This window comes from Pituophis catenifer, unplaced genomic scaffold (genome assembly GCF_029215685.1).
Source record: "Pituophis catenifer annectens isolate HBS135680 unplaced genomic scaffold, rPitCat1.0.hap2 SCAF_10, whole genome shotgun sequence".
Taxonomy (NCBI): domain Eukaryota; kingdom Metazoa; phylum Chordata; class Lepidosauria; order Squamata; family Colubridae; genus Pituophis; species Pituophis catenifer.
Window position 1 is genome coordinate 2362923 of NW_027256890.1, and position 13647 is coordinate 2376569.

The following is a 13647-nucleotide window of genomic DNA, read 5'->3' on the forward strand; positions in this document are numbered from 1 at the left end:
CCGGGGCAGAGACAGAGAGAGGGGGAGAGAGAGAGACATCGAGGGATACAGAGAGAGAGGTGGGGAGAGAGGGAGAGAGAGAGATTTCAAAAGAGTTTTGTGGTTCCCAGTGTTTTTTAACAACCAGTTCTCTGCCCTAATGACCGGCTGGGTAAGCGTGGCTAGGGGTGTGTGTCATGTGACTGGTGAAAGTGAGTGATGTCGAGTTGGCCACGTCCACCCAGGTTTTGTGGCTCCCGGTGTTTTCTTTTCTGTGGGAAACGGGTCCAAAATGGCTCTTTGAGGGTTTAAGGTTGCAGACCCCTGTCCCAAAGTCTATGGATTGATTTCTTTGCACAGCTGAGCCTGACCTTTGGATTGCCAGGGGTGCCCGGGTGGGAGCAGAGCCTGGCTTGATCTCTGGACAGCGGGGGAGGGAGGGGCAGGTGTCCCTCCTATCTTGGCTTAGCATGCCATTCTTCATGGACACTTCATGGGGGACCCAAGGAGCTTGAGAACAATCCTGGGGGAATCCTCCTGGATAGCTTCAAGCAGAACGGGACAACTTCCTGCGGCCAACCTGCCATGGCCAACTCGCCACATCCAACTCGCTGCAGGACAATTTAACAATTCAATTTAATTATTTGAAATAAATTAAAAATTATTTTAATTTTTGCCATTCGCATTTCATTTTGTCCCTCCTTTTGAATCTCCTTTCTTTAGTGATAGCAATAGCACTTGAGACTTATATACCACTTTACGGTGCTTTACAGCCCTCTCTAAGCAATTTACAGAGTCAGCAAATTGCCCCCCCCCAACAATTGTTTGGTCTTTGTTTTACCAACCTCGGAAGGATGGAAGGCTGAGTCAACCTTGAGCCTGTCAGGATCAAACTGCTGGCAATTGGCAGAATTAACCTGCAATACTGGATTCTAACAGGAAGGAAAGAAGGAAGGAAGGGAGGGAGGGAGGGAGGAACGTAGGAACGAAGGAACAGTCTTGGTCCTCATTTTACCCACCTCGGAAAGATGGAAGGCTGAGTCAGCCTTGAGCCTGGTGAGATTTGAACTGCCAAATTGCAGTTAGCCGGCAGTCAGCAGAAGTAGCCTGCAATACTGCACTCTAACCACTGCGCCACCACGCCTCTTTAATGATTCAGTCCACCATTTGTTTGATATTAGCATAAATCTTGTCCCGTGACGAATTGTCCTGTTTGCTGTGGGGAGTTGGCTGTGGGAAGATGGCTGCGGAGAATTGGCATAGACCCAGCTTCAAGAGATGATCTTCTCATACTCTTTTCATTTAACTGGGTTTTCACTTAGCAATTTCATTCATTTCGTTTACTATTTGCAACAAACAGCAACAAGGAGCAATGAAAACCAAAATAAACTAAAAAAACACAACAACTTTGGAAAGAAGTTCAATGGAGGGAAGTTAAGTAAAACGCAGTGATCAGTGGATACAATCTGCTGCCTGCCCAATGGCGTTTTCTCTTAATGGGGCAAATCTGGAATGTGAAAAGGAAGCCAAGGGAGGGGTGGGTCTCACCCCTTCACAAACGCCTCTATGCTGGCACAGCCAGGAACAACACAAAATCAGAGGGACCCTGGGAATCATCCATCACACTGATGCCCCCAGAGCCACAGTGGAGATACTCGCAATGATGCTTATGGTGCTGGGTACCATGTCACAAATTTCTCCAGGAACTGTTCCAGGCAGGCCTGCTCGTCATCCAAAGTCAGGTGAGCAAATGGCCTCTTCGCAAATAAGACCCCCCCCCCTCGAGGTTCTCCATTCCAACCAATCAATTCTGCTGTCCCGTTGTGCTTCTCCATTGTCTATGGGAAACCCATCGTCTCCACCAGAAGGTGAGTAGGAAACTGGGCCAGATGCAGGGTTTCTTCTGAATCAGAATAGAGCTGGAAGGGACCTTGGAGGTCTTCTAGTCCAGCCCCTTGCTCAAGCAGGAGACCTTATAACTTTTCAGAGAAGTGGCTGTCCAGTCTTTTCTTAAAAACCTCCATTGATGAAGCACCCACAACTCCTGAAGGCAACTTCTGTTCCACTGGTTAATTGTCCTCACTGTTAGGAAGTTTCTCCTTAATTCCAGGTTGCTTCTCTCCTTGACTAGTTTCCATCCGTTGTTTCTTGTCTTGGATTCTAATGCTTTGGAAAATAAGTTGACCTCCTCCTCTTTGTGGCAGCCTGTCAAATACTGGAAGACTGCTATCATGCTCCCCTTAGTCCTTCTTTTCTCTAGACTAGCCAAACCCAAATCCTGCAACCATTTTTCATGTTTTAGTCTCCAGGCCTTTAATCATCCTAGTTCCTCTTCTCTGCATTCTTTTTAAAGTCTCAACATCTTTTTTGTAATGTGGTGACCAAAACTGGATGCTTCTGGACAAGATCCCTATGGACAAAATTCAAACATGTGCTGTCTTTGATTTCCTGAGTTGGCCTGTCTCTGGCCTCTCCATCCCCTGCCTGCCTGCCTGCCTGCAGGTGAGCTGCCAGCAAAGGTGCGTCTCATTATGCCTCTCTCACTCCACCTTCTGTTCCCTTTCTGACATTCTGCCACCCCCACTGGCCTGACTGAAACCCATGGTGGTTTTCCTGAGAGAGAGAAAGGGGAAGGTGGCACTTCCCCTCCTATGCAGGAGAAAACCGAAATATTATGCCAGTCTCTGCACTATTTGCCTCTGTGGGGGAGCAGGGATTTTTTAAGATTCTTAAAGATGATCATTACTGCTAAGTAATTTCTTTGTTGATGTAAAATCAGCGGCCTGGAAAACAGCAGCATGTTAAGCAGCCCTCCCAAACACTGCTGCCTTGAATGAAAAGAATTGTCTTCTTTAAGGGCTTTCAAGATGGGATCACACTTTGCCGATATCCTGCTAAAGTTAGTTTGACTGAAACTTGGTGAGACTTCCCATAGTTGGGGGCTCTCTGGGCAAACTCACACAGAGCCCACTTTTATTCAAACATATACCCTGTTTCCCCATAAATAAGACATCCCCTGATAATAAGCCCAATCAGGCTTTTGAACGCATGCCCTAAAATAAGCCTCCCCCAAAAATAAGCCCTCCCCGAAAATATTTAAATGCAGAGCTGGAAATCAGGTAAGACAGCAAAAGGAGCCTCATCTTGCTCCACACGCTCCAAAATAATAAGACTCCCTGAAAATAAGGCCAAGCACTTATTTCGGGGTTCAAAAAATATAAGACAGGGTCTTATTTTCGGGGAAACACGGTACTAATCAGCATGGTGGCTTCCCCTGCCAAAAGGCCTCTGTTTACTTTAGTAAACCTTACTTTCAGATGTCCGAAAATTTCTTTTGCATTTCTCTGAGAGAGGCTCTCCTTTGACAGAGATTGAAATCATAATGGCAAAGTTGTTGTGCCTTTTTTTCCACAGAGAGTTACCCGGACTCAGATCAAAAAACTACATACAGCAGGTCCCATTATACCTTTACAAGTCAAACAAACAAACAAACAAATAAATTGAAAGAACTTGTGTTGATTAGTGATCTAACTTATTGTATGTTGTATAGTAGAAATCTATGTTGTTGCTAAGAATCAACCCCAACTTGATGGCCGCATAATCAATAATCAATCAATCAACCAATCAACCAACCAACCAATCACTCTCTGTCCAACAGTTCAAATTCTCATGTGCAGATCACTCCATTTTCATTCTTTTCAGAAGCTAAGGATGATAATAACAACAACATTTGGCTCACTGTACAATGAACAGTAGTAGTAATCATCATCATCTTGTGGGACTTTCTAACACAGACAGATTGTCATTTAGAACACAACACACCAGATATCACAGTCATCGAAATCTGAATCGTACAATTTATTGATAACTCTGTATCAGGAGATGCCAGAGTTGAAGAAAAAGAAGTAGAAAAAAAATCATGAAATATTGCAACCTGGCCATTGAAACTACGCGATTATGGATGAAACATGTAACACTGATGCTACCCATTGTCATCAGGGCACTTGGTACTATGTCCAAGAATTTTATAAAATACATCAAGAAATTGCAGCTTCCTGCAATAACACCAGCGGAACTGCAAAAAAGTGCGCTACTCAGAACATCATATATTTTAAGAAGGTCGATTTGGTCGATACCTAGGATGCTGGCAGCAACCCGTATCAACCATTAGCACCAGCCAATGGTATTTGTGACACATTTTTAAATGTTCAGTTGACTGAGTTTCATGTTTAATGAATAAAATAGATAATAATAATAATTAAAAGTTTATAATAATAATAATTGAAAATGAACAGGTCAAGATCTTGTGGGACTTTAAAAACCAGACAGACAGACATCTGGCCCACAATATCACCAGGCTCAAGGTTGACTCAGCCTTCCATCCTTTTGAGGTAGGTAAAATGAGGACCCGGATTGTGGGGGCAATAAACTGACTGTATAAAAAAAAAAAGAACACCGCTTAGGAGGGGTCGAAAGCCCTACTAAGCAGATATATACAAAAGTATGAAAGCTATTGCTTAACGCATTGTAAGCTGCCCTGAATCTCCGGAGAAGGGCAGCATATAAATCGAACCAATAAATAAATAAATAAACATGCCTGACATCACTATTGTGGAAAAATCTGGTTCATTGATATTGCAATAGCAATGGGATATTGTTACATTGGGAAATAAAATAGCATCCAGTGTTAATGTTTGCAAACAACGCTTGCTGTTTTTTTTTTCCAGAAACTAAATGATATGTTTGTTTTTCAAATATTGCTATAATTATTTACCTTCATAGTCAAATAGCTAAGAAAGATATTTAGTTTCACCAGAGATATTGGTATAATTGTATGAATCTATTATATCTATGGAAAGGAAATAATGTGCTTTCAGTGCTGTTTATTTATATATGTATAGATCTTTAAAACTGTGATTTTCTAAAGCATGTTGTCTTAAATTGAAAGAATTCTACTAGAAAAATATAGATGTTGGATTTTGTTTCTCTAAAGAGAAGAATCAAATTGGATTAATCATTGCAATAACTGGGATGAATTCAGCAAAACAGGGAAAACAACAGAAAAAGATATTTTCCACACAACATGCAGTTAACTTGCAGGAAGGACTCACTGCCACAGGAATGGGTGATGGCCATTAGCTTAACTTAGTAGCCACACAGAGGGAAATGTGTGAAATTCATGGAAGACACAATGTAGTGGCATGAGAGTTTCACACTCTAGCAACAAGGTTCTTGTCACACCTTAAAGATTAAAGTCCACACACATCTGAAAGTTGCCAAAGTTGGAAAACACTATATCTAAAAGTTTGAAAATCTGCCTTACTGCACAAAAGGCTCAAATTATTCAGCTCCATTTCCTTCTGCTGTAGCATCTGCTTTTCAAGTGTCTGAATACACATTACAGAATACCAGAATTGGAAGGGGCCTTGAAGGACTTCTAGTCCAACCCCTTTGGATTGCTCTGCTTGGCTTGGAGAATGGGACTTGCTTTTGTGGCTGATCCTGCAATTGCTTTCTTCTCATCTTTGTAAAACATCATTTTTTCCCCTTCATCCTCGAGAAATAAAGACTTCAAAGTGGGTTATTGCTGGCCTTTTAGGGCATCAAACAAGACACCTGTCCTTCAACTCATAGGCAGAACTGACTCCATCTGCTACCACCTCAAAGTTAGCATGCTAGGAAGCTGATAGAAGATGACCGGGAATGACATTATCCGATAGAAGCTTTTAAAAGGAAGGAAATCACCAGCTGTCTGCAAGGAGCATAAATCCTTCCATTCCCCACCATCCAATCAGAGCTAAAGAAGCTTCTTGGATGAGAAGCAAAATGCCTTCAAAAGAAAAGTCCAGTTGCCTCCTGAAAAAGCACTTTTTGGGACACCCATGACCTGGAGGACTGAGAATCTCTGCAGACTTTTAGCTATGCAATTTGGAATGGACACCTTTGGAATGGTGTGGGAGTAGGAATGGATTTCCAGAGGAAAAAATTGCAGGCTACAGGAACCATTTGCACCACTCAGGTGACCCTGAGGACACGGATGAACCTCCAAGTGGCCTCAAGGACCCTCTAAAAGGATGCAAATGACCAGCTATCTGCAAGGAGTATAAATCCTTCCCTTCCCCACCATCCAGTCAGAGCTGAAGAAGCTTCTTGGATGAGAAGCAAAATGCCTTCAAAAGAAAAGTCCAGTTGCCTCCTGAAAAAGCACCTTTAGGACAGCTGCATGGAAGTTCAATTCAATCAGAATAGAGCTGGAAGGGACCTTGGAGGTCTTCTAGTCCAGCCCCCTGCTCAAGGAGGAGACTTTATACCATTTCAGACAAGTGGCTGTCCAGTCTCTTCTTGAAAACCTCCAGTGATGGAGCACCCACAACATTTGAAAGAAAGCTGTTCCACTGATTGATTCTTTTCACCCCCAGGAAATTTCTCTTTAGTTCTAGGTTAGATCTCTCCTGGATGGAAACTTATCAAGGATGCTGGCTGGGGAATTCTGGGAACCGACTATCTGAAAGCTGTCAAGATTGAAAAACACAGTGAATCTGATGACTCTTCTCTCTTTGAAAGGGTGGGAGGAAAAAAAAGGCAAGAAAAGGAACCAACACAGCCCCACCCTTGGGGATATGAGGAAGCATCACCCTGGCAGTGAGTTTGACTCTCCACGAAATGTTACTTGCTTCCTTATTTTCTGTCCCCAGAACAGCTGAAGTTTGCAAAGTGCCTAAAAGGTGGTATGTTGGAGAATGTTTGAAAAACGAACTTGGAGGTGCTGACAAAAAACCCCAGCAGCCTCCCCTTTCCTCTGCACCCAAACAAATATCTATCTATCTATATCTATATCTATTTGTTTTCGTAGATTTTCACGGGTACAGGTATGCAAGTCTTGGCGTATTTGACTAATCTGCAAACATCAACTCCATCAACTAATCAAGATGTAACAACACAGCCAACCAACCCGCCTACAGCAACAGAGCCAGCACTTCACACCTCCCCATCATTATTTATAGAGAGACGGCATCTCCGATCATGCTTTGCTCGCACAGGCATGAAGCCAAAGATACCAGCCTGAAGATGACGAGTGGGACCTCGTCGAAATGTCGCCAAGATACTCTCAATCTTATACGGGAAAAGACCTGAATACGCCAAGACTTGCATCTATATATATCTCTATATCTCTATATCTCTATCTCTATCTCTATCTATCTTTAGGACATCAGAATTGGAAAGCCACAAGCAGTTGCTTAGCATAGAGTCCTGGACTCTGCTTGTCTGAATTCAAATTGTATCCTACAAGAGTTAACCACCTCTCTACTTTGAGCCCTGAGGGCTAGAAACTTGCTTAGTTTCTTTAAATAATGTCCAGCTCCACTAGGAGCTGAGTTCCACAAAGAGATCTCAGTGTTTGCAAATCTGATGTGCATCTACTATGACAGCTTTACCTCTTTCATGTATTGAATAACAAAAACGCAAAAACTGTTATCTAACAGAAAACAAGATAAAGCAGTACAGTTCTTAATACAAATCAATCATCAACCAGCTCACGGCTACAATCATAGCAAGCATCCACATTAACAAACAGGCTTTTGGGGCATCCTAGCATCTTCAGGCAGAGGGTGGGAAAGTCCTGATGGCACAGTGGTTAGAATGCAGAATTGCGGGCAAACTCTGCCCACTGCCAGGAGTTCGATCCTGACAGGGCTGGAGGTTGACAGACTCAGCCTTCCATCCTTCCGAGGTAGGTAAAATGAGGACCCAGATTGTTGGGGGCAAGAGGCTGTCTCAGGTAAAGGTAAAGGTTCCCCTCGCATATATGTGCTAGTCATTCCTGACTCTAGGGGGCGGTGCTGATCTCTGTTTCAAAGCCGAAGAGCCAGCGCTGTCCGAAGATGTCTCCGTGGTCATGTGGCCGACACGACTCAAGGTAACGCTGTTACCTTCCCACCAAAGTTGGTCCCTATTTTTCTACTTGCATTTTTTACCTGCTTTCGAACTGCTAGGTAGGCAGAAGCTGGGACAAGTCATGGGAGCTCACCCCGTTACGTGGCACTAGGGATTCGAACCGCTGAACTGCCGACCTTTCGATTGACAAGCTCAGAGCCACTGAGCCACAGCGTCCCCATAGGTTGTCTCAGAGAATGCTCTAAAGCCCCATGGAGCGGTTCATAAGTCTAAATGCTGGTGCTAGTTCTCTTGTTCTCTCAGGAGCAGCCCCAGAGAAGGCTCGGATCTAGGTTGTGGTGGGTGGGGAAGAGCTGGGAGTGCAGTATAAGCAGCCCCTAAAAGAGTGGAGGCAGGTTTGGCCACCAAATAGAAGATCTGAGATGCTGGAGGGGACAGTGGTTCATGAGCCTGACATTTTGCACATCCAAACAAAGTCTTTCAAACTGCACTTCAATGTTGTGAACTCAGAGCCAGCTCAGCTGCTGCAAGACTCGGTCCCAAAGCTTTGATTCTGGAACGCCTCTTCTTGGCCCTTTGCACATTTCACTGCCTGGATGGAGGCCGTTGCAGGCTGGGGAGATCTTCAGAGCTCCCTACCCAGGAAGCCAAATGCAAAGGCACCCAATCGTGGCTTATACAAGGCACAACTGATGCAGTATGCAAAGTCCAAACACCTAAGCACACGTATAGTATCAAGCAGGGGTGCCTGGCTGGGTAAAAAAGGAGCCTGGATAGCTCTGCAGACAAGGCACTGTAATTTAACACCAGCTGCCTGCAATTACTGTAAGTTCGAATCTCACCAGGCTCAAGGTTGACTCAGCCTTCCATCCTTTCTAAGGTAGGTAAATTGAGGACCCAGTTTGTGGGGGCAATAAGCTGACTTTGTATAAAAAATATACAAAAGTATGAAGGCTATTGCTTAACGCACTGTAAGCCGCCCTGAGTCTCCGGAGAAGGGCAGCATATAAATCAAATTAAAAATAAAATAAAAAAATAAAATAAAGGCAATATGACTATCTGGGACTGCATACCTGATGCCCCAATTAGAATAGAGTTGGAAGGGACCTTGGAGGTCTTCTAGTCCAGCCCCCTGCTCAAGCAGGATATCCTATATCATTTCAGACAAGTGACTGTCTGGTCTCTTCTTAAAAACCTCCAGAGATGGAGCCCATGATTTCTGGTGGCAAGCTGTTCCACTGGTTAATTGTCCTCACTGTTAGGAAGTTTCTCCTTAATTCCAGGTTGTTTCTCTCCTGGATTAGTTTCCATCTGTTGTTTCTTGTCCTGCCCTCTGGTGCCTTGGAAAATAAGTTGTCTCCCTCCTCTTCGTAGCAGCCTCCCAAATATACTAGAATACTGCTATCATGTCCCCCCACCTCTTTCTTTTCTCTAGACTAGCCAAGCCCAAATCTTGCAGCCGTTCTTAGTACGTTTTAGTCTCCAGGCCTTTAATCGTCTTAGTTGCTCTTCTCTGAACCTTTTTCCCAAAGGCTCAACATCTTTTTTGTAATGTGGTGACCAAACCTGGATGCATTATTCCAGCTGTGGTCTTACTAAGGCTTTATAAAGTGGCTTTGTGATACTTCATGTATTAATACTGCTTTATAAATTTAGTACGCCACAACTTTTTCATGTGTGGAGATGCCCTCTAGACTCTTCAACCCTCACCCACAAGGATTTGTGTGGCTCATGAAAGGCTCAGAATAGAATAGAATAGAATAGAATAGAATAGAATAGAATAGAATAGAATAGAATAGAATAGAATAGAATAGAATTCTTTATTGGCCAAGTGTGATTGGACACACAAGGAATTTGTCTTTGGTGCATACGTTCTCAGTGTACATAAAAGAAAATATACATTTGTCAAGAATCATAAGGTACAACACTTAATGATAGTCATAGGATAGGATAGGATAGGATAGGATAGGATAGGATAGGATAGGATAGGATAGAATAGAATTAGAATTAGAATTAATAGAATAGAATAGAATAGAATAGAATAGAATAGAATAGAATAGAATAGAATAGAATAGAATAGAATAGAATAGAATATTTTATTGGCCAAGTGTGATTGGACACACAAGGAATTTGTCTTGGTGCATACACTCTCAGTGTACAGAAAATAAAATAAAATTACATGCTTATAAGCATGGATTCTGACAACAGGCTGACCTGTGAATTCTCCAGTTAGTCTAATGTGCAAACCCAGCCCGCAAACACACCCCCAGGTAGCATCGAAGCCAGGACAGACACACAGGCGTTTTGTATTTTTACTTTGTCAATGCTAGTTGACACATCAATGGAAAAGCGGACAGGAACTGCATCCCAAAAGCCTTGGAGACTGCCAGCTCTCTTCCTATGGAGGTTTTTTGAAATAGAACTGAATGTGCTCATCTGGAGAAGCTGGTTTGCTAATATTTAAGAAATTAAAAAAAAAAACTGCCATTAGTTTAGAAATGGGGTCCAAGCTATCAAGGGCCCAGCTGCAAACGCTTCCAGCCTCTTTTGCTGTTGCAAGCAAGCAAACTTCTCATCCCCCCCCATTTGTGTGAACCCCTATTTCTCTTAAGTCTGCAGCCCAAAAAAAAGAAAAAAAACGCTTTCTGGCGATTTGATAGCAGCAAGAGCCCACAGTCTGCAGGGCAAGGACATTCTCTCACGCCCGCAAAAAGCTAAATTGCACCCTCTCCCTTTCCACGAAGTTTTCTTCCGTTGCAAAACAGACATTGTCTCGGTAAGGAAAATGTGGGCCAGAGAACTGGGGGTGGGGGGTGAGGGGAACGACGAGGCTCAGCCAGAAATTCCACCGCAGACTCTGCAAAGGCCTCCGCCGAAGAGAGAGCTTGTTTGCAAGACTTTTAAATCAAAAACAGATGTAGCCTCTCTTTTCCACGGGGTTTTAGGTTACACTTGGAAGGGGATGGGGTGTTTTTGGGGGAGGGGGCGCCGCGCCGCGTTAGTTGTTGTTCTTTGAACCTCATGGGAAAAAAATGGGGGGGACTTATTGGGTCTCCCAAAACCTCGGCGCCTGCCTTTTTATCTGTGGATTTTTATTTATTTTCTCTTCATTTTGGAAATCTTGCACTCCCGGCCCAACATGGCTGTCAGCGAACAATGGGGGCGGGGGGGACAGTTTTTTTTTTTTTTTTGGCAAAGAGGAGGAAAGGACCGAAATCCGCTTTCTGAGCCGGGATGCGGCGATGGGTTAGCGCGGCAGAAAGCGGTTTTTGCTGGGGAGAGCGAGAGCGAGAGACGGGGAAGGGGAGGCTGGGCTGCTGCCGGCCCCCTTCCCTCGGAATTTAAACCCGGGCTTCCAAGCGAGGCGGCAATTAGGGTCCCTCCAAGAGGCGCCCCCCAGCCCTGCTCCACCGGCTCTCTAACTCAGCGGAGCCCCTCCGCCCCCGGAGGACAAATGGGCTCCCTCCGGCAAGAAGAGGCGCCTGGAGCAAAACTTGCGGCGTGGCAAAAGGCGCCCGGTCCACGGGGGGAAGGGTTAGAGAGTGGGGGGGGGGGGCACCGGAGCTGTCAACGGCGGGGGAGGGATGAGCCTTGAGTGTGGGGACCCTCCGCCGGCTCCTCCTCGCCTTTTTTGGGGGGGGGGCGTCCTCTCTGGACCCCGTCGGGTGGCTGGACATCCCCCACCGACGAGCCCGGTTCCGCAGACCCGGACAGAGAAGGAAGGTTGGGCGGGGAATGCCGCCTTCCTGCCTCCTTTCCTCCCTCCGCTGGGGAAGCCGGAGCCCCTTCTCGGCCTCGGAGGGGAAGGGGCGTCGGCGTTCCCGGGACTCCGGTTGGAGGACCAACTCTGCCCGGGGTGAAGCGCATCTCCTTCAGCCCCCCAAGCCCGGGAGCGAGAGGACGAGCCAGCGCAGCCCCGCCACCCACCTACCCCCTCCCCTGCCTCTTACCCCGCCGCCGGACAGACGTTCCTCCCGCGGGGACTCAGCTCCTGCGCAGCCCCGCCGGCCCAGAAGAAGAGCAGCGGCAGGACCAGCGGCAGCCCGAGGGGCAGGAGGGGCGCCCGGCCGGCCCCCGCAGCCGCTCCCCCGCCGGCGAGCCGGGCCCTCGGCGGCCTCTCCATGCGTGAGGAGCTGCGCTCTCCTCCGGCCCGCGCGGGGCAGCTGGGCTCCCCGACGGCGCCGACTCCTCCTCCTGGCTGCTCCAGCATCCCGGCCGGAAACGGCAGAGCGAGAGAAGCAGCCGCCGCCGCCCCCTCCTCTACCCCGGCGACGGCAGGAGCGGCCAGCCAGCAAACGCTGCCCGGCTGCCCGCTGCCCCGTGCGCCACAGCCTGCCAGGCGCTCCGGACCGCGGGCTGGAGAGCTGGGGCCGCGCAAGAAGAGGGGAAGGAGGGAGGGGAGGGAGGGAAGCCCCGGCCCTCCCCGTCCTGGCCGCCCCTGCGTAGCCAGCCGCCGGGATGTCCCCCCCTCCGCCGCTTGGTGCGCTGCAAATTGGCCTGCCGAGGGAGCAGGAGTTGCGCGGGGTTCGTGTGAACGGGGACAGCCTTGCGCTTGCAGGGACTTTTTGCGGGCGTGGCTGGGACTTGGATGCCCGGGACTGGCCGGTGCAGATGGTGGGATTTTCCCCACCCCACCCCCGAACGGTCCCGCGTCCACAGTCCCACGGATTTCGGGGGGGGGGAATGACCTCCGGGAGTTTGAAAGGCTTTAAACAAAAAACCCGGGTTAGGAAGAGGGGAAGTTCACGGAAAGGGAAGCCCCAAGAATTCAAGGGAACTCGAGCAGAATCCGAGCATCCTTTAAACCAGGGATCTCGAACCTTGGCAATTTTAAGCCTGGAGGACTTCAACTCCCAGAATTCCCCAGCCAGCTTTCTGGGAGTTGAAGTCCTCCAGGCTTGAAGTTGTCAAGGTTGGAGATCCCTGGTTTAAACCGTTTGGCCTCTGGAAGCCCAGCTTTTGCCCCCAAAGCTTGCCCTGTGGTAGCCCTCAGCTGGTCTGTCCGGGGAGCTAAGCAGGGCTGGGCCTCTCTAACCCTTCCTGGAAATTCCAAGGCTTTGGACTAACTGGGAAATCAAGCCATGTTGCTTTTTGTCACACGAGATGACAGTGGATCCTCTGAGGAGCTTCTCGGATGAAAGGCCAAACAGGATCCTACAACAGTCAAACACTTCCGTCCTTACTTTGTTGGTTTGAGCTTCGAGCTTGGCGATTGAGTTGCAAATGTTTTCGTCCCCATTTTTTTTTTTTTTTAATTTGATTTATATGCCGCCCTTCTCCGAAGACTCAGGGCGGCTTACAATGTGCTCAGCAATTTGAGGAGACGTCTTCAGTGGATCGATCCAAAGCACACGGACGACGTCTCCTCGAATGGGGATGAAACGTGTTTGCAACCCAATCGCTAGGCTCGAAGCTCAAACCAGCAAGACAGCTACCGACTCGAGCTACTAATATTCAAAGACATTTTAACTTCTGTTCTTGCCAAGAAAGCTTCAGCTTCAGGGACCTTCCATGATGTCCACAGCTTGATGTAAAGGACACTGAAGTTTTTGACCTGCTGTGGTGAGAAGCCCCTTCTGTGAAATATCACAGCCCTGTGTGGTATTTCTCTGGTGTAAGCGCAGGAGAGGCTGCAGTCCAAAACCCATTCTCTCCCCAATCCTTTCTTGGGCTCTTCTCAGGGGTGAAATTCAAAAATTTTCCCTACCGGTTCTGTGGGCGTGGCTTGGTGGGCGTGGCAGGGAAGGATACTGCAAAATCCCCATTCCCACC

General features: G+C 47.0%; 1 protein-coding gene across 1 annotated transcript in view; it reads right to left on the reverse strand.

Annotated features, from left to right (window-relative positions):
* The window catches only part of SCARF2 (scavenger receptor class F member 2), a 76819-nt gene extending 64734 nt beyond the window's left edge, over positions 1–12085 (reverse strand). Inside the window, exon 1 of the mRNA XM_070950782.1 lies at positions 11826–12085. Coding sequence (XP_070806883.1) covers positions 11826–12085 — 260 coding nt within the window. The remainder of the gene's footprint in view (positions 1–11825) is intronic.
* Between the last annotated feature and the right edge of the window lie 1562 nt (positions 12086–13647).